The sequence below is a fragment of the Arvicola amphibius genome, chromosome 3, assembly GCF_903992535.2.
Source record: "Arvicola amphibius chromosome 3, mArvAmp1.2, whole genome shotgun sequence".
In the NCBI taxonomy this organism is placed as follows: Eukaryota; Metazoa; Chordata; class Mammalia; order Rodentia; family Cricetidae; genus Arvicola; species Arvicola amphibius.
In genome coordinates, this window is record NC_052049.1 from 24,349,244 (window position 1) to 24,370,754 (window position 21,511).

Below are 21,511 nucleotides of genomic sequence, written 5' to 3' on the forward strand. Positions count from 1 at the left end.
AGCGTCACAAACAGTGTTTATTCAAAGTCTTGTCTGTGGCCCCAAGCACAAATCACACAGACTAGGAGCTGCAGTTTCAGGCTCCATTTCTTTCATTTCTGAGGCTTCTGTTATTTCCATTAGTCCCTCATGCATTGATTATCCAATGTCAATAAGATACAAGCAGAGATGAGGGCTGGAAAGAGGATTTGAACCACTAAGTATCAAGTATCATGAAGAATCTGCTTTGGAAAGCTCTATGACTTTAGTCTGGCCCATGTCCATCCTCTTTGGGTAAAGAGAACTGTCAGCATGCTTGGCTGACAACGGAGAAGAGTTCGACAAACTTTGTGCCAAAGGAAATGTTGCTAGTTACCGCAGTGAAGCTGTTCCACATAAAATAGAAGAGTCCAGTCCAGACTCACAGATCCAACCACAGAAAGGTGCTGAACATCCATAGGTTTATCATTCAACAAAATGGCCTCCATGCATATCAGTATTTAAAAACCAATAGAAACCAACAAACCTATAGTCATGTTCAATCTATTTGCCAAAAGAAGGCTTCCATAGACCCCAAGGAGTTAAACTCCAGATTCACTTGCAGAAATTATAAACCTAGTATATTCTTTCTTGTCCCCAAATTGAGGCTAGGACCCTTAAAATTTTACAACTATACAAATAGAGATATTCTCACACCTAGCTTAAAGGTGAAAATATCTTGACTTTCTGTGCAAATAAGGTCACAATTACAAGATTCAAAATTTCACTGATGACCAAGGGAGCCATCCCAAGTTGATTGACATAGCCACAGCGTTAGCAAATGTAGAGATGCAATTTTAATAATTCTTATTTTAAAAATAAGGAAAGAGTTTCAGAGGACACAAGTTTACAGTTAATTACTTTGTGACTTTATTTCTGGCCTTATATCAGCCCTAAAAAAAATACACTATGTTGGCAAGGAAGAAGATGTGCAATGAACATGAAATAAAATATCCTTCTGAGTTTTTGAGGTGTGTTTGGATCATTTAGAGTCAGATGGCTGTCTCCGTGACCTGGCTCCAGGGTCAGGCATCTAGAGTTTCCAGGCAGTGGTCATCATGATGATGAAGTACACGTCAGTGTCAATGGATGCACTCACGCCTGCATAATAGTTCATGAACTCCTCAGGCGTCACCTGTGAGAGAGGAGTTAGAAAGAGAAAGGACACTTTGCGTTGCTTTTCAGTGGAGGCCATCCCTTCCATCCCTGTAAAGAGAAGGGGCGTTACCACCAAGGATGTCTGTGTATATGATTACAGCTGAGAAACAGACCTAAAATAAAATAAAATAAAATAACCAAGTTAAGGATAGTTATGAAAATAGCTCAGGACAAAAGAAGTAAGCCTTGAAAACATCCAAACTACCCTAAGTAAAGAGTGCAGCATGGGTTGTTATCTTTCCTGTAAAAACCAGGGCCTGTGGGTTCAAAAACAGAGACTAAACACAGAATAAGAAGTAGATATATTTGCAGTTAGTACTGTCTTTCTGGCACATGTAAGAAGCATGCCCACGTCCAATATCAGGATAAGCAACATCTCACCTTCCAAGAAAGGCTTTGACCTATGGGTAAAGAAAGCAATTCCTAGTAAAATGTGTGATTTGTGTGTGTTTCTAAGGTATGAACTGCTCGTTCAAGGCTGAAAGTGAGCAAAACATGACTTTCCCACCTCCTCCCCCAGCTCTCCACTCTGTGTATATGACTTTCCCACCTCCTCCCCCAGCTCTCCACTCTGTGTATATGACTTTCCCACCTCCTCCCCCAGCTCTCCACTCTGTGTATATGACTTTCCCACCTCCTCCCCCAGCTCTCCACTCTGTGTATATGACTTTCCCACCTCCTCCCCCAGCTCTCCACTCTGTGTATATGACTTTCCCACCTCCTCCCCCAGCTCTCCACTCTGTGTATATGACTTTCCCACCTCCTCCCCCAGCTCTCCACTCTGTGTATATGACTTTCCCACCTCCTCCCCCAGCTCTCCACTCTGTGTATATGACTTTCCCACCTCCTCCCCCAGCTCTCCACTCTGTGTATATGACTTTCCCACCTCCTCCCCCAGCTCTCCACTCTGTGTATATGACTTTCCCACCTCCTCCCCCAGCTCTCCACTCTGTGTATATGACTTTCCCACCTCCTCCCCCAGCTCTCCACTCTGTGTATATGACTTTCCCACCTCCTCCCCCAGCTCTCCACTCTGTGTATATGACTGTCTTTGGAATATCAGCAGAGATATCTACTTCCATACTGAGGTTCAGAGGACTCTCCTTTTAGAAAAAAAGGAAGGAAGTCTCATGAGTTAATAGGAGCTGGCCAACCTCAAAGTCAAAAGATTAAAAGCATCACAAGAAAGGAAACTCATAAATAACTGAAGAATTCTTTTTAGTTCCTAACAGCTTAATCTGTCTCACTAATGTTTAGGACCATTACTATCTCTTTTTTGTACCATAGGGGCTCATGAACAACATGGCCTTTTATTAATGAAACAAAAAAGTATGTTAACCAAAAAAAAAAATCATATGACCTATAATGTCTCTATATATTTTGTTTCATAAGCTTCCTCCCTCAAATCAGTGAAAGATTCCAGGAAACATAACCCTGAACTCAGTGAATACTGAAACTGGGGTCATCCATCTATAAATATAAACAAATAACATACAGGCATGAATTATTGTCTGTATGAAAGAGTTTGCCATAGGGTTTTTTTTTTTTTACAGTTCCTTATGTTTTTAAGATGTCAGTAAAATTACAAACGTTTCAAGGCCGGGAAGATGTTCAGCATTTTGAGTACTGGCTGGTCATTATGAGCTCCTGGGGTTGATTCTCAGAACCCACAAAGGTTGAATCACTTTTATGAACATATTTATTTCATTTTGTTTATTAAATAAGATGACTGTAAAGCCCTTAGCACAATAATCAGTTGATAAGTGTTCAATAAGTATTGTTCATATTCATTGACATAATAAATAAGGCTGCATATATATTATGTTTAGTAATAAAAGTAAGGCTTTCGAAGTATTCTAGATCTAAGGCTCTCAGATATGGATTGTGTAAGCACCAATGGAGCATATATTAAACATACAAAGACTAGGGATACATCTCCCCAAATGACAGACTTCATGTTTCCTCAGTAATTTGAATTTTCAAGACACACACCCAATGATGATGAATAGCTAATATTCAACATTATTACAGGTCTATGCTATTCAAGCAATATCACATAATGTAACTACAGAAAAACCCCAATAACCTTTTGAGATTTTGAGAGATCAATGTGGCTGAATGAGATAAATGTCAGAAGGACCTGCAATAGAGACGTTAAATCAGTTGAATCACAAATGGCTACTTGCACTTGTTAGAGTCAAAAGCAGCTGACATTTCCCCTGGTGACAAGGAGGAACCACCTGCAGAAAGAATGAAAGACAACAGGGACTATGGAGAGTTGAGCTATTAGGGGAAATGGCAGTTGGCTATTTTCTCTGACATCTTGGTAGATCAAAGGCAGCAGCACTAGAGGAAACACACAGTTCTGTTATTTCTGTCCTAGACATTCGGCTGCCCAACAGAAGCTGGGACTCTTTTGTATCTGCTGTTAACAATTCCTCAACCTACAAGACACTACTTCAACTACTTCTCCATCTCTGACTACAAAATGTCAACAGGCAGGCAGGAAACTTCCCCTTCCTACTTTCTGCCCCTTGATAATAAGACAAGTCATCAGGTTTTATGGGAAAGGGAGGGGAAATTCCCTTCAGGGGGAGGAGGCTTGCTTCTTCTTCTCATAAGCACCACCCCTTCCTAGTCATTGCCCCACTTAACCTTTTCTGGTATGGCCCTCAGGTTAAGAGGTGCAGCTGCTGCCCAGGCTGAGAGACTCCCCTCCCATATCACCTTACCTCTCAGGTCCTCTAAAACAAAAACTGCCTCCAAGTGTTTAAACAGGTAGCTTAGGGCTCTTAGCCCATCTCTTCCAGTACACAGCATCTTGTATAGTTGAAGACAATGATTAATGAAAAGGGAGCAACTGTTTTTGCCTTGAAGTTCACTGTAGTTTGGATGTGCAAGTTAATCTCAAAATGTACTAATGCATGAGTCATGGTGAATTCTGCTCCCTGGGATTCCCTTTACCCGCAGCTGCTCTTTCACACAGGAAAGTGTGATAACAGATGATACTTCTACGGACTATGGACAAGGGCAAAAGAAACAAAACGTCCTGAATAGCCTTGCTTATCTGTTCCAAAGCATATTGGTCCTATATAAAACTAAGTACACTTTTATTGTAATTTAATTCATGAGAATATAGTTAGCTGTATGTGGGGAGAATAGTAATCTATTTGTAACAGGGTATTAATATGTTGAGGTTTTTTTAAGGCTTTGAACCTATTCCTTATTTACAATTTCACTGATGGTAGATAAATTCCATCTGGACTCATCTTTTTCACTTACCAACCCATCTTTGTCATACGGTGAATCAAAGTTGTCCAGAAATTTCCGGAAGACTTGTTCCTCCGTCCATTCCCCATTTTGGTACTTTGGATGGTGTTTAGCATTATAAACTTCGCGAAGATCTTCAATGGTTATAACACCATCTCCCGTTTTGTCTAACTTTCTAAAAGCTTTCATAATTACCTCCTTTCTGGCTCTGGACATTGGGGGCTAGATAAATTAAAAAATAAAAATAAATACACACATGTGGATAAATACATATGCAAATGAACTTCTAAGCAGATGTGACTTAACACTCCCACCAGTGGTGTGAAATTACTTAGGTACAACTAAGTGAGATACTACAGAAAGTCCCTCAGCTGGCTCAATCTTCTGCCCACACCCCCGTGAAATGTACTAGCAAGTTCTGAAAACAAAACTTTGAGGTAGTCAACCCAAACCATGTGAAAGTCAAACTCTTCCACAGAAAACACTGATTCATAAGGCAAAAGTTTGGGGAAAATATGTACCCTTAATGTGAGAAGGAACTCGTTGAAGTCTATGGTCCCATTTCCATCTTTATCAAATCTCCGGAAAAGTTCTTCTGCCTCTTCTTTCTCCATGACCACGGCATAATCATTTAACCCTTTTAAAAATTCTTTGAAATCAAGGGTTCGGTTGTTATTGTCATCCATGATCTGAAACACTCTGAAGATAACAATGTGGAAAAATAAGATAAAACAAAACAAAACAAACAAACACAAAAAGAACAACATCTACGTGTAAAGATGCGAAAAGTGAGCCACCCCCATTTGCTTTCAAATACAATACATAAGTTTTAGACTTTTCTCTGCATGCTCACTGTTGAGCTCAGAGGCTCTGAGCATTTCCTACAGGAAAGCAAACGTTCAAACTCACATTGTGCATGGACACACATACACACATAGAAGGCTGTAGTTGTACTCGTTGATTTTAATTCAATGACATGTACAACAGTTAGTTTTTAAGTCTCCCAAACATCTAGGTGTGACAGCTTGGCTGTGGAGTGCAGTGGTGTTGCTGGAGGTTGGTAGTGTCTGCTGAGACTGGAGCCTACTGGATGGAAGTCAGATAATTGGAGTTGTGCCCTTGCGAAGGCTATTGCCTGGACCCTGCCTGCTTTCTTCTGCTTGCCTCCCAGCCAACAACAGGCAGCTTTATCCCTACTGCATTCTCCTTGTGCTAAGGCAACGGCCCTGTCACAGGCCACAGCAATGAAGTTCATTGATCATAAACTGAAACCTCTGACTGTGAGCAGCGATGAACTTTTTCTCCATGCAGGTTTATTACCCCAGGTATCTTGTTAAAATAATGAAGAGTTGTAAGCGGAGACTGCTTGTTTGTTTTCCGGCCACATCAAAGAGTTACTAATATAGGTAACCTTCACAGGAACCCATGTTTGCTAATAAATCATTGTTTCCTCATCTTCCACCTAAACAAATGCCAAAAATGTAGACAAGCAATTGAAGCATAGTATTTTTATTTTTATGAAATCATATTAATCTTAGTAAACTATTATCAAACATAAATAAGGCTTCTAAGTCTCCACTTATGAGCACTGACCACATAAAGTATACAGATGCTGTTTCGTCCACAGGAAGCCTCTGCTTAGAAACACATCTGTTATAGGCTAGGAGTCTAATCATTCCAAATGCTTGATACCTACAACTTTTATGAAAGAAATGATATGTCATCTCATTGATCTCGCGATGCCTAAGGCCTTTCTATAAATGCCATATCATCTTGTTATGATCTTACTCATTTCCTTCCCTCCACCATACGCCACTCCCCATACTAAAGCCCTAAGAATTACATGCTTGCTAGAATCATAACAGACAGAATTATAATTTAGGTTTTCAGAAAGGTGAACTTGAATTCTAGTTCTGCAGTAACAAGAGCTATATAAACTTGAATATAACTGGGTCTCACTTTTCCACAAAAGTCTATTCTCTTGACCCATCATTTCTAATTAACACTAAAATAAATGCATTTGCTAAGTTACAGCTTACGATTTTCTTTTTGCTAGTACTGTGTAAAGATGAGGGATTCAGATGCAAATGACATAAAGGTAGATGCCTTACTATGTGGAGGAAGTGACCAGCAAGAAGGAGTAAAGAAATAGGACAATGAAGAAAGATGAAAAAGAATGGATATATATTTATGTATAATATTCCATAATGGAGCCATTTACGCTGACTGACTAGCAATGAAAAACTAAAAATGAATAAAATTTCAGACTCTTGTTAATTTATATTTCATATTTTCTTTTAAAAGCAAGAAAGAACACTTTGGATATTATTAAGTAAATAAGTACGTTATACAGATTGGACATGACTGTTTGGTGGCAGAGTCCATCTCTATGCTTTGTATTGCTATAAATTCACTGGGTAGCAATCACTCTTTTAATATCCACCAGCTAGATGAGTTAATGAATAAACTTTCCTACTACAAGAAATAAGCTGACAAGTTTCTGTCTTCAAAGATTAATTTGAAATAAATAATGCATTGCTGATACATCTTGGATTGTTCAAAAAACTTCATCATCAGCTAGGCATCTTATAAGCTGCCAAACATTAGATTAAATACTGTAATTTGAAATACATAGTTGAATGAGACACAGACTCTATCCGTATGAAATTTATTCAGCGACAGGGAGATAGGAAAGGAGGGAAATCAGCTATTCTGAGTTCTGGCAAGGAGAAGCATTTTAGATCTATAGTAGCTTGTGGAACATTCCTTGTCCATCTGTGGAAGCAAGAAGACTGCTACCAAAGCTTAAAAAAGATGGAAGAAGCACGGACAAGTGGATCGATAGAAAAATATAAAGAATTCTAATCTCCTTAAGTTCTAAGGAGCTTCAACCTTGTTACATGATAAAACATGTAAACCTTGTTACATGATAAAACTTTGTTATATAATAAAGTGACTGCATAGTTTTCATGAGCAGAATATCATCAAGATAAATTCTTAGAGTCCTAAGAAAGAACTGGTTGGAAGAATTATGCAGGAACCTTGGCAGTGAAAGAGGCTGAGAGTCTGCCCATGAGCCACTCAGATGACGGTATGAGAAGAGACCTCAGAATTCTGGGAAATCAGATCATCACTGTGGTGGACTGATGAAGACAATTCTCAATATTCCAACTCAAGAAATGATGAGTGTTGATAGCTTCGTTTGCAGAAAGGAAAAGAAAAGCAACTACCAGAGATTTTTCACTAGTTTCCAATTAGTTAAAAAACTTAGAGTTTCTTTTCTGCTATAAGATATAAATTAGAGCTCAGAATAGGATTTTCTTCCTGGTGTGTACAAGAGGACAGAGTAAAGATGAGCTCTCTCAGCCATGTGTAAGACATATGGTGAATTCAGGATATTGGCAATAGAAATAGGAGCTCTCTCTATTTCTTGGAGAGTAGGAAGTGCTTAAGGAAGAATATATACTATTGAAATTCTATAGACGTCTGGGTCAAAAATTAGAGGTGCCAAAATGATAACAGAATCAACTTGATGTTGAGCTTTAGAATAAATACTTAAGACGAGATGGGAAGATGGTTCCACAAGCACACATTCCACAGAGTGAGAGCCCTTGAGTTTGTAGATGGCAGACACTAACTAAAGAGGTATCCTTCAAAATCAAGATCAGTGAGAATGTTTGCATTTATGGGGGTATATTTACTGGGGTCAGGACTTAGAATAAAGGGGAATACCTGATTTCCAATAGATCCAAAGACAAGGGTGGAATGAGGGTTTCCCTCTACATGAATTGAAGACAGACTAAGGGAGACCAAAGTCAACAATATAAGGTTGGCAGAGGGCAGTTTAAGCAGAAAGCTCAGGGAGAGATGGTAGCAGCTCACAGTGGGAGGGCTAGTTTAGATAAAGGTTGAGGATAACACAAGGTGGGAATGGCATGGACAGCAGAAAGAATCCAATTGCATGATCGTTAGTGGAAAACAAGTCAGGGTTCCTCAGAGGTCTGCACTGAAGACAAGGAAGAGAACCTAAAAGGACCTAGAGGTTGAAACCACACAACACTGAAAGGAAGTGGCCTATGAGAGCATGAGTAGCAAGCTCCTTATATCTACACCCCTGAACTTTTAACAGAGCCAAGTTTATTTTAAGAAAGGTATGGAAGTGCCTTGGGTATTTGTTCTTTGGGAGTTTTTAAGAGGGGCTTCCCCAGGTGCCCAGTACCTGACTGCAAATAAAGTTTCTGCAGCCTCTGGGTATGAGGTTGTGTTCTCCTTACACAGACTTCCTGTACTTCTTTATCAAACATCTTCTCATACCATTGAACAGCACATTTGTGTACTCTCTTAGTCTTGGTCCTTCCTGGGACCTGCAGAAGCTTGTCCATGCATGATGGCCCCAAAATATGTACAAGGCCAGTTTATGATATATATTCATTATAATTTGTTAAAATATACAAAGTTCATTCTTAGAAGACTCAGTCTCCTTTCTCCTTGGAATTTTCAGTCCTCAAGTCTATACACACTGTCAAATATCAGGGAATATAAGCAGAATCACTTGACCAATAGACTACTACTGAGGTGAGCACTGAGTGATCCCATGGGCAATTACGGTGGCAAGTGAGACATGCCAGCCTGGCTGGAAACAAGCTCCACATTCTCTTTTATACAAAATTCATGTAGCCAAGGCTTCTGGCCTCAACTCATTAGCCAGAAATGGCATTGAGCTGCTGATCCTCTTGCTTCCACCTCCCCAGTGCTGAGATAACAGGAATATGCCACCATGCCTGCTTTTCTAAATTCTTTAATTATTGTTACACCTCCATCTTCTACCCCAGTTTTGGGCGGGACCTCTCTCCATGTCCTTCCAAGTGTCTGTACTCCTAAGCATGCTTTCCTTGCCTCCATTGCCACAGAAGCTTCCCTTCCTTGAAACAGACACATGCTTTGCTAAATTTGAAATTAAGAATGAAACATGCTGTGAGGACTCAGAGATTAGCTCCCCTAAACAATGAATTTCACAGATAAGAAACTGAGGCCTTAAGAGGAAATCATTTGCCCAATATCACAAAGTCAGTGTAAGGCTCACCTAAACAATCCTGATCTATTTCCTTTCACTGTGTCCCCACTGTGGTGGTTGGTAGGCAAATGCCTCTTATAGGCTTATATATGCTTGGATTTTTGGTACCCTTCTGGTGGACCTCTTGATAAGATTAAGAGGTGTGGTCTTATTGGAGGAGATGTATCGCTGGAAGTGGGTTTTGACGTTATATCTCTCTGCTTCCTGTTTGTGGATCAGGATGTAAACTCTCAGCTAGTACGCTAGTGCCGTGCCTACTTGCCTGCTGCCATGCTCCCTGCTGGTCATGGACTCTAACCATGTAGAACCGTTAAGCCCCCAATTAGATGGTTTCATCTGCTAGTTTCCTTATTCATAGCGTTTTGCTACTGATTTAGAAAAGTAACTAGGACACTATCCTACCTGCCAAGACCTTTGATGCCTGCAGAGCCCCTGGCCAGGCATTGTAATCGCAGTCTTTCGATGGGATCAGTGGCTGTGGAGAGCTTTTTCTTGGATTGGATTGCCATCTCACGGTCATGGCGTGCTGTCCCTGCCATCTGAAAAGAGAATCCACAGCCTGTTAATGGAATTTAGACCCTACTGCCCGCATCTAGCGGGGGAGTTGGCGCAATGAAACATACAGCCTTCTGTCATTCTGCCCTCAGGAAACAGTCTTAAACTTCCTAAAATTTTACAATTTCTAACTATGCCAATTGTGTGCTTGGCATTTTTACAACCTACTTTATCTAGTTTCGCAGACATGTGTTCTCGTCACTCTGGAAAATAACAAGGAACACAGCCATTTCCCAATATGCTTTGATCTTTCTGAAGCCCTTCACTGTCCACACAAACATGTCCTTAACAGTGAAAGGAAAAGGGAAAAAAGAAAGCTTTCAGAAGCTGCTGAGGATGCTGAAGTTGAACAAAGCAGGGTGCATGGATATGGAAAAGTCAAAGAAACCATTAGACCTGGAACATCAGTGGGAGTTGAATTTCTCAGTACTTACTTGTTTGAACCAATTGTGATGTGGTTTGTGTGTGTGTGTGTGTGTGTGTGTGTGTGTGCATATATAATTTATAAGGCCCTGTATCCCTTTGATTCTACATTTAATGCTCTCCCCTTTGGTTTAAGTGCCAAGTTCTATTGCTTCTGTCTTCACTGAGTTTCTCAGTAAGAGTGTTAGTGATGCTTACCAGTAACTCATACACTCTCTTTGGTTAATGCCCCTCTAGCAAGGCTTTTAAGGAAGAATAAAATTGAAAAACCAATTCTCTTTCTATCTCTTTCACAGATACATGCACATTCACACATGTGCGTGCGCTTGCGCGCGCACACACACATATACACACACACCTATCTTACTCCCTTAGTTGTTCTTTTCTGTAAGAAATATTCAGAAATAGTAGAAGGTGACCTGGCCAGTCCAGATTTGGATTCTCAGAACTCTTACGTCAGTGGGAAGAGCACAAGACCAAAAGTATAGGCGCCTGGATAAGATTGTTCTTATTTTTCCAAACCCATCCCTGGTGAATATGAGTTTGAGCCAAACTCTATTGTCTGCTGCCTATGACAGCAGCTATCTAGAGTAGACAGTAAACAGGAGAGATCAGAGAACACCAGGATCTGCTTAGCACCAAGTGAGGGGCTTCATACTGCATCATGTAGGGTATCACATGTCATAGCAGAACAAGTATGTCAGGCCTAAGCCCCCTTCTCTTTTGTTAAGGCCACACTGTAGCCATCATGGAGGCCCCACTCTGAGGACTTCTTCTAATTTTAGTTATATCACAAAGGTCCTACTGGAAAGTGTCATAACACATAAACTTCGGAATTAAGTTTCTAATACATAAATTTGGTAGGACACAGTAAAACCAGCATAGGAGAACAAGTATGGATTGATAACATTACTGTCTTATAAGTCCCAGTGAACAATAGACATTGTACTTTTTAATCCCACCAGATTCTTTCTGCTCCACCATATATAACAGTATTAAGAAATTCAAAGTATAATTTTCTGGCAGTTCCTCATGAAAAATAAAAATAGACTTTGGGAAGACCAGAAACAGGGATCTAGACTGCAACCACTTCTGCCTTCTCAGGCCAGTTCTACCAGAGGTGATGTAGGCTTACGCTACTTGATATAACCTGATGAATTCAGGAAAACATTGCAGTCAAACATGGCACTTGAGATGCTCACATCGACCATTGCTTTTCATCAGTTAGTCACTTAATTCATCAACAAGCAGCCAATATTAGCCACGTCCTCTTTTCAATGTACTGTGTTAGGATAGAGGTTAGGAATCTGAGAGGAAACTCAGAGAATCAAGCTCTCTGGGGAACAGAATCTTCACTTGAATTCTGCAGCTTCACATTAAAGCAGAACAGGAAAAATAAAGTTTGCAAGACCTGGGGTTTGAGAGGAAGGTGGAATAGAGCAGTATTTCCAATAAAGGAGGGCAAGATATACTCAAAGCTCTGAGGTTTGAATAATACATCCAGCTGCAATCTCCGAAGATGATGTCATGATGTCGCTGACATCACAGCCCCAATTAAAATGTGTCTGACTCCAAAATACCCCCTTTGCTTATGGTCACAACAGTACAATCTGTCAATTTGAACCAGACTTAGGAGGCAGTCCTTCCCAATGCATGAGGCCACAGCACCACCATGTGTTGGCTCAGCATATGTACAGTTAGCTTGTCAGAGAAACAGCAGTGCATTGCTTCAGCAAACCTCCGTCCAGATTGATAGTTTGGGGCAGCAACAGTAGGCCCAGACAACATTCACAGCCTGGAATCTCACTTTATCTCCCTACTGAGCTACAGTTCACCCAAAGAGAAAGATCACTGGTATCACAGCTTTGGCCTGGGGACTTTCTGAGACACCAAAGAGGAAATGATATCTACATTTTCCTCATAATAGAAGCTTAAAAAAAATACCTAGGCTAGGGCTGTGAGTGTGCAAGGATGGTTCCTATATAATTGAGATGACTGGTGTACCACATGTTTTGGTCAAAGCAAAAAGTTAAATAGCCTAAGTAGAGAAATACACCGTTTTTATTTTTATTTCATTTTAATGCATGTGTCTATGTACATGTGTGTCACATGTGTGTCATATTTATGAGAAGTCACAGAAAATGGGACATGCAGCCAGGATGAACCTATTGTGTCCAGTATGCTGCCCGGACCCTGTGGAGAGTGATAGATCTGTTTAAAATCCATGTGAAAAAGCTTGAGGTGTGAAGTGAAGGGAGAGCTAGGGCTGTATCCAGAGCTGCTGTTGCCTTGCCTCTCTTCCCTAAAACGCACCCTCACCCACAATGACAGATGATAGGACATTAACAGAGCAGCAAGTGGAGAGACTTGGAGATCTGGGGCAGAGAATGAGTGGACCAGCCCCCCTCAAAGGAGACTCATGGCCACTAAATTCTTAGCCTGGATTTGCAATATTCTTGTCAGGTGGGATATAGAAATACAGAGAAATCGGCTTCTGAGAGCATTTCTTAGAGTTTCTGTGTAGACTGACTCTTAGGAAAAGAGATTCACTTGAGCCCTAATTGTATGAATACTTGTGAACTATTATTTATAGACAATTTACATTGGTATAGGTTCTTGTATATTGGAACAAATTCTAATTATATTTGTTATATTGAATATGCTCCTATTTCTGTTTACAATATTTGTAGACCTATGCAAAGTTATTTTGTCAGATTGTATAAATGCATGTTTCACCTCTGTTTAACACATTTTGCATATTGACACAATTTTAGGATATATTTATCATATTGCATTATACATTTCTATTTCTGATCAATATACTTATACATTGTTTACAATTTGAGGTCATGTCCTCATTTTCTGCATAGTTGTTTAAAGATTGTTTAATGTTCTAATATAAAGCTTTAGTCTTTAAGTTACGCAGGTATTAAGTATTATAGGTCAAAAGTCATCCATATTTGTCATAGTTTAGACTTCTCAGGTCCTTTAGATACATAGAGTTTTATTCTGCATAGATTGGCAATCTTCAACCACTTCAAAGGACTATGGAACATGGCATTTAAATAACTTAGGGTTCTATTGATGTGACACAATTGCTCCTGGCAGCACCGATCTATTCCAGAGAGAATGTTGAGCACCAGAGACTCTCTACTTGAAGCTTGTTTTCTTCTTGGCAAAACTGGCCTTTGAGCAAGGAACTGCCTGTGCCTTGACCACTGACAAAATGCATGGTGTCTAAACTGGATAAAAGAAAGGTACAAGAAAAAGATTGCCAAACCTTGCCAAGACAGGGTAAGACGGTTTTGAAAATCTTCCTGCATCTTAAAATGATCTGTCAGTTACTCTAGGCCTTAGCCAAAGTTGGTTGCTCCAATGTTGCTAGTGAAACTTTGGGTGATTGCCCAGGTAGCCAGGTGTCTCTGTCGTTTACTGCACATTTTGGAAGCTGCTTGAATGCACTCACCACTTACTCAAGTAATATTATCTCCCTTCTCAGGTCATTGATGGGGTTGAAGACTAGAAAGTCATAGTTAATTTCCTCTTATGACTTAGCCAAGCCCTCTCACTTCCCGCTTGCCACACCAGGATGTCTCTGTTTCCTTTTTGTGATCTGTGAGTCCTCCTTTAATAAAGAACTCCTTACTATACCATATTAGGAGCTAGCATGGGATTCCTTTACCCCCTCCACCCCCGCCATCTGACGTGTTCTGCTTCAAGGCCCTGACCTACACTTCTGCTTCTGCACTTCTTTGAGATCTCTTTAGTGCTACCTGGTGGCAGAAAATTGAACTACACCTCGCTCCCTCCCTCCTTCCCTTCCTTCCTCCATCCCTCCTTCCTTCCCTGCTTCTATATCTTCCGCCTTTTCTCCCTCCCCCCACCTCCATCCCTCCCTACTTCCATCCCTTTCTCACTCCCTCTCTCCATAACTACATAGACAACAACCTGTAAGCACAAATGCTTTGTAGACCAAATCTTCAAAGCATTCTCTAGCATATTCATCCATACATCCTAAAACATCAAATTCTTCCACATCCAGTTTATTATTAAGTCCAAAGAAATGTCTTACTAAATCCTCAAAAATGAAGCCTTCTTTGGATTTCCCTGACAAAGTAGTCAAGGGACCTGGAATACCTTTGACCTGCTCAAATAAAACTACATTGAAGGAGTCGATCTGTAGAATGCCGAGGGGAGAGGACAGAATTACATAATGGAAGGCAGAGCAAAGGACGTGCAGGGCTGGGGCAAAGAATATGTACCAAGGAAGAGGCCACCTCTCCTAGCTGCCAGGGGTGTGCAGCACAGTGGCTGGCTAGGTCTCATTTGGTTTCTGCTAGTGTTTTTTGCCCCCTAGTGCTGAATTACAGGGAATGTGTGCTCCAAGAAAACCATCCTGCCGGGTGGCAGTCACATAAGGCAGCCCCTAAGAACAACAAGTGCCTGCCGAGCTGTACTGATTTCCCCAAGGTGGCTCCTTCCCCTTAATGTTGTCAAGGCTTTTTTATTTTCTCGACTGCTAAACTGAGCAATAGTTCTTTGGGGTTATTTTTTTTTTCACTTTAAATGCCATTTTAGGTATTTCTGTAATGTCTGTGCCATCGCATTCGATATTTCCAAAACAAAAAGAGGTAGTGTTGCTGTAATAGTTCCTGCAGTTTTAAAACATCGTTCTGATGGAAAGGATAGAGTAGAGGAACAATCTGCAGAGCAGGTGACAACTGGCTAAGGTAGGAGGGCTTGAAGCCATCGTGAGGAAAAAAGCCCGCCTTCACTCCAGTTCCCCTCCTGCCTCCCTTACCTCAGACTTCATCCTGAGCACCATGGCTATGCCTTATATTGCCTTCATAACCATTTTCAGTACAAACTTGTCTAGCTTTCTGGTTCCAGAGCAGAGTTCGGTCACTCTGATGGGCTCTTAGGTTTAGCAATGCACCCAAATGGTCCACGCCGAGGTCAGAGACAATAAAGGCATCTTTCTTTATGACTGACTAAGCTCAATGATTCATCTACATCCTATTTTATTGGGTCCCTTTTATGCCACTGGTCTCTCTCATCCTTCTTTCCTCCTCTCTACCCCACTAACAAAGTACCACAGACTGGGTAATTTACAGAGGAACAAATTTTATTCCCTAGAGTCCTAGATGATGAAGTCCAAGACCAAGGCCCTGGAGTTTCAGGACTACTGAGAACGTCTCTCTCTTTTCAATGTGGTGCTGTGGGCTCTATGTTCTTTTAGCATAGAGAAGCCTGTTCTTTAATCTTTCTGTTAATACTGGAGTGAAGATTAAGTACTATTTCTCATGTTTGTGAATATTTGAAAAATACTTTTGAAGTATCATTGTCTGAGTTGGGGTTTCTATTGCTGTGAGAAAAAAACCATGGCCAAACAGTGGGTGTCATTTTTTTTCATGGTACAGTCCGCTACAGAGTCCATCACTGAGGAAAGTCAAGACAAGAACTCAAACAGGGCAGGAGGCAGGAGGAGTTACAGAAGCCATGGAAGAAGGCTGCTTCCTGGCTTGCTCAGCCTACTTTGTTTTTATACCTAGGACCACAAGTCCAAGGTACTGTCCATAGTAATCAAAATTTTATAAGAAAATTCAGGTAAAGCTTTATTTAAAACACCAGATTACAGGGATGAAAAATTATCGAACTCTCATGAGGTCAACACCTTACTCCTCCCAAGCACCTTCTCATCAGCTCAGAGTCTCTGGGAGAGGCTGGTCCTGAGCATGCCATGCAGACATAGGCCAATTTTGCAGATCCTCCTTTCATTGCAAACTCTGCAGGGAGCAGCCTCTCAACAATTATTCATCCTCATCTTTGATATAAAACACTGACCAAGAGCTGCTAAGGAGAGAAGAGGACTTGTTGCAGTTTAGAGACTAGACTCCGCCACTGATAAAATCAGCTCCAGGCATTCAAACAGGAACTCAAAGGCCATCTGCTTGCTATCCCACACAGTTCTAAGCAGGGCCCTCACTCACAGCCAGGAGGAACAACAACCTTGGCATCAGATGCTGTTTGCTGGCTGGGACACTTGGATTTATACTTAGCTAGCTTTGTCATACAGCCCATGACCACCTGCCCAGGAAATGGTACCATAAACACTCATCTGCCTCAGCTCCTGTCTCCAGGGTCCTGTCCATACTTCCAGTCCTAACTATAATTAGAAGTGCAGCCCAAATAAACCCTTTTCTCCCCAGCCTGCTTTGGACATGTGTTTTATCACAAAAATGCTAAGATAGACCAAGGGAACAAAAGCAAAGAACCAAACCAAGTTAGGACTTGTAACTTTAGCCATTTAATATCCGACAAAAAGACACTAAAAGCATAATCTTGGAGGTGGGTGCATCTTCAACAAATGGAGCTAGGAAAATTGAATGTCCACATGCAGAATATTGAATTTAAAGCCACACCTATCCTCTTGCACAAAAACTCTCCAAAAGGATGAAAGGGCCTAAGCATGAAACCTGAAACACTGAAACTGCTCAAAGAAAACACGGCTACAGGCTATTGGCGTCTGAAAGGACTGCCTGAGTAGGATTCCATTTGCTCAAGACTAAGTCCAATAATTGGTAAGTTGGACTTCTTAAAACTAAAATCGTCTCCACAGTTAAATCAATAACCAGGAAAGTAGAACACCTACAAATTAGGAAAGAATATTTGCTGGCTCTTTATCAGACAAATGACTAATGCAAAGAATGTATATTTTAAAAAACTTTTAAAAAAGATCAAAGAGTCAAGTAAAACCAAAAAACATGACCCAATCAAAACCTGGGCCTGGCTGAAGGGAGGTGGCAAGAGGCACACGCCTTTAGTCCTAGCACTCGGGAGGCAGAGGCAGGTGGATTTCTGAGATCGAGGTCAGCCTAATCTGCAAGAGCTAGTCACAGAGAAACCCTGACCCCTTCCCCCCCCAAAAAATATAAAATTTATTTAAATAAATAACAAAAATAAAAACATGGCCCTGGATTCTGAACAACAAGATCTCCAAAGAAGAAAAAAGTATGGCTTAAAAATACCTCAAAAAAAATTTATCGTCCCTAGCAACTAGGGAAATGCAAATCAAAATAACTTTGACATTCCATCTTACCCCAATCAGAATGACAAAAGCTCACCCCAACGAACTACAAATTCTTCCCATCATCATTGTCTTCACGAGTCTTTCACATTTGCTCACAGTATAAACAGCAGCACCAGAAGGTGTCACTCACTTCATCACCATAGAGACCGCACTACCACCTTTATTTTTCTGTGTCCTGTCACACATCTGTCCACTCCCTTGTCCACCGCCACCATAGAAACCATTACTCAACTGGCTCTGCCTTACTAGAACTGAAAGAAAAAGATGTTTCTGTTGCAGCTCTGGATCTGAGTCATAAAGTGTGCCTCTATTTTCAATCCCTTCAAAGGTTCATTAAATGCTTAAAATTCTGTACACACTCCTTAGCATTATGATCACGCAGGCTCTTTTGTATAATATTGCACATAAGATAGCATACTCAGGGCTACCAAAATATTATTAGTGTTCATAAACAAAATATACATATATTATTCTATTAAAAGCACACCACTAATTTTAATAGGGCAAAGGGGGTGTATAGGGAGGTTGGAGTAGTGAAAGGAAAGGAGGAATGATACAATTAAATTATAGTCTTCAGAGAGTATTTAAATAACAAGAGTAAGAAAAAGAGCAACAAGCAAACAAACAATGACTGATGAAAAAGAAGAAATCTTTTTTTTTTTTTTTTAGGGGAAAGTCCCCTGATAGGTTATCCATACAAGGTGGTCAACCCTAAACACAAGTACTTACTGGAATCACTAAATGGGTTTAATTAGTGAGTCTGGGGGGGGGGTGTTCAGAAAATAGAGAAAGAAATGAAGGAAGAGAAAAAGAAAGATGCATTTACATGCAACAATAATAAAGTAGAGGTCATTAATTTAAGATGGAGGGATGTTATGTTTATACAATGCTCTGTGTACAAAATTCTCAAACAACCAAAAGCATAAAGTTAAAACCCTAATTTTAATTCTGAATCTATCAACAGTCCACGGGGTATGGCATAATCAGTACAAACTTACTTCACAAAAATATTGGAATATATTTGTTGATTGATTTGTGGTTTGGAAACAGAATTCTCGTAGGCTTAGTTTCATCAGGGGCACCAGGATCCTTAGCAAATCATGGAAACACTCCTCATCCAAGAACCCAGAACACAGACACTACTCAGAAAGGGCTTGTCTCCTTTGCCTTTGCTAAATGAAACTGAATTTTCTCTAAGAATCTCTTTCAAGAGATTACCCCAGGGGCCAAGCTCTGTGCACTGACAGCAGGGATGGCTTCTTTGGGACATGATTTCTCATCAAGGCTAATTTTTTTTTCTTTAGATAATAGAGCCTCATAGTTAAAAATAAAGCAGAAGTGACAGAGTTAATAGAATAAGTAAGAACATTAAGTTACCTGAAATGCTAATCTTGTAGCAACAGGCTGCTTCAAGCTGAAACTATGGACACGGGACTTCTTTCTGCACCTGAGGACTCTAGTATTCTCTTATGACCCTGTGTCTCCTCCCTCTTACCTGTCTTCCAAAGGTGTCCCTCCCCTTCAAAACTTTCAGTGCTAATTGGATGGCCTAAAAAACGCTGCTACAGACTCAGGATCTGATTGGCTCAGCTCGCTGTCATTCCTATGCCGGGCCTGCTTTTTTTTTTTTTTTTCTCAAGTTTACACTCCTGTTACCTAGGAAATCCCAGTGACTCTGAAAGCCCATGCTGTTTGTTCTGGAGGAGGTGACAGGCAGAAGTCCTGTTGGCAATTGTTTGGTTTCTAACACAGCTTCAAAACTGATCTCCCACGTTTAAAAAGGAAACGTTTGGTAAATTGTCTTAATTTGATTCAGCCGCTTTTTCCTCGTTCTACAAGGCTGACTGCCTGAATGGCTTATTGCCAGGTGAGGCATGAAACCACACCCTTTAGAAGCAAGCAGAGGTGATTATAGGAAATGCCCTCAGAGCTTTTCTACATTCACAAACCGAGATGATACCTTTCCCACATTTTCGTCTTGTTTTAATATTGGATTATGTATTTTAATTCTTTCTTCTGCATTCACTACATAATTGTTCTTAGCAATACATTTGGCAAAGCAAAAGCAGGCCAGTTAGTTGATGCTGTGGTGGATATTTCTAAGCCATATTTCTTGCTCTGAGTATCTATGACATCCACCTCCCTCCATACTCCCACACGAGGTTCCTTCCATTCTGGAATCATACAAAGAACTAGGAGAACAGCTTTCTAGAAAAACCTCCCTTTCATTTTCTCTTATGTGGTTTACCTGATCTGTATTCTCAGAGCAAAAAAGTGGTCACTGATTTTTAAGATCACTAATTTTTAAGATTTTATTGTAGACATCAAATGGAAAGATTCCTTTTAAAAAAAATCAGCATTAGCTGAGGTGATTTCTGAAATGTATGAGGAGCAAGAAAACAACCACCTGCTCAAAATCCTGCTTGCTTTATCTCTTCCTGAGTCAGACGCACTTCAGGGGGTCCTTCAAGTAGAAGGAGGTACTTAGAAGTGAAGAGAAGGTGCAGACAGAACAGGGATCCAGTGCTCTTCCCACTTCCATACCAGAGTAGTCAGAGCATCTTCACATAGCACAAGACATTCCACTTAAAGTACATGGAGCTTGTCATTTTACCTTTATCAAGGGAAATTATGAGGCTAGCAAGGTTAATCTGTAAGTACTGACCACTTAAACAACAAGCACCACCAATGAAAGATGAACCTTGCCTTTTAAAAAATATTTTATTATTTTTATTGAGCTATATATTTTTCTCTGCTCCCATTCCTTCCTCTCCCAGCCCCATTCTACCATCTCCCATGATCCCAAAGCTCCCAATTTGCTCAGGAGGCCTTATTTTCTTTTACTTCTTATGTAGATTAGTTCCATATATGTCCCTCTTAAGGTCCTCTTTGTTGTCTAGGTTCTCTGGGTTTGTGAATTGATCTGTAAATATGAAAGACAACTGGGAGCTACCAGAGGTACAGGAGGAGTCTCATTTATCTTTACATCTCCTAAAGTCCCCGTCACAGCACTCTGCACAACCTTGAAATTAATCAAGGTTGGTTAATCAAATTGTTGAACGAAATAAAAAGTATTCATATTCAAAACATTCAAAATGGAAATCAGTCTTCCACAAAGAGCTACTTTCTTACACTAAGCATATTTTTATCAATTAAATTAGCTTCCTACATCTTCCTACAACTTCCTACATCTACTTGATGCAGTCTGATTACCCCAGCATCCCCCTATCTTCCTCCAGTTCCCTCCTTCCATCAGTCATTTTCCCAGGTTCGTGGCCTTGGCTCTTGTTTTATGACTAATTCAGTTTAATGAGGGTTATCTGTGTAACCACTGGATTGGATATTGGGGACTGATGGAGTCACCACCGGAACAGAAGGCAATCACTCCCCTCTCCTGGGCTGTGTCATCAGCTGATAGTTCAGCGTTGAGGAGTGGGGTCCCTCTAGTTCCTCCTCCATCTGTGCCTGGCTGTTATTGGGCATCACTCAGATGTTTATTCTCCTTAAGTTCTTTCTTCTTATTTTTTGTTGTTTTGTTTCTTTGCATTTCCTTTAAATTCCCTGAGTTTTGAGGAACTTTATAATTTTCTTTTAAATTATGCATCCTGGTATTCCTCCAGGTAATTCTCAGTGGCAATCACATCTATAGACCTGAGAGGTTTGGGGCTGAGATGCTGCCTTGATCTTTTATATACTGGTACTTTCGGATGCGATCCCACCATGGTGACTGCTTTTGTCAGTTCGGTGTCATATGTGAGCAGAGCACACTGGGCAGGAGAATGGTGGGGTCTGGAAGTCGGGTGTGGCTTTTGTGGAATGACATCAGACAGACTGGGGGGCAGGGCTGCTGTGCAGGACATGGATTTTTAAATCATATTTTCAAGGAATCTCTGTTCCTTTTCATGGGAAATGATATTTAGAGA

General features: G+C 40.6%; 1 protein-coding gene across 1 annotated transcript; it reads right to left on the reverse strand.

The window, feature by feature from the left end:
• Positions 1–864: 864 nt before the first annotated feature.
• Positions 865–19,037, reverse strand: Capsl (calcyphosine like). Its single transcript, XM_038324259.1, has 5 exons — positions 18,966–19,037; positions 9,923–10,059; positions 4,968–5,145; positions 4,459–4,668; positions 865–1,153 (listed from the first exon to the last, which is right to left on the reverse strand). Exons 2-5 carry the CDS (start codon positions 10,057–10,059, stop codon positions 1,052–1,054), a joined length of 627 nt encoding a protein of 208 aa, XP_038180187.1. The 5' UTR covers positions 18,966–19,037; the 3' UTR covers positions 865–1,051.
• Between the last annotated feature and the right edge of the window lie 2,474 nt (positions 19,038–21,511).

Bases quoted from the DNA above. Each gene is read 5' to 3' on its own strand.
- Capsl (XM_038324259.1), bottom strand. From the start codon at position 10,059: ATGGCAGGGACAGCACGCCATGACCGTGAGATGGCAATCCAATCCAAG. The intron at 4,669-4,967 runs GTACATATTTTC...TAATTTATCTAG, and splicing joins AGTTCCTTCTCACATTAAGG to CCCCCAATGTCCAGAGCCAG. The intron at 1,154-4,458 runs GTAAGTGAAAAA...CCTCTCTCACAG, and splicing joins CGTATGACAAAGATGGGTTG to GTGACGCCTGAGGAGTTCAT.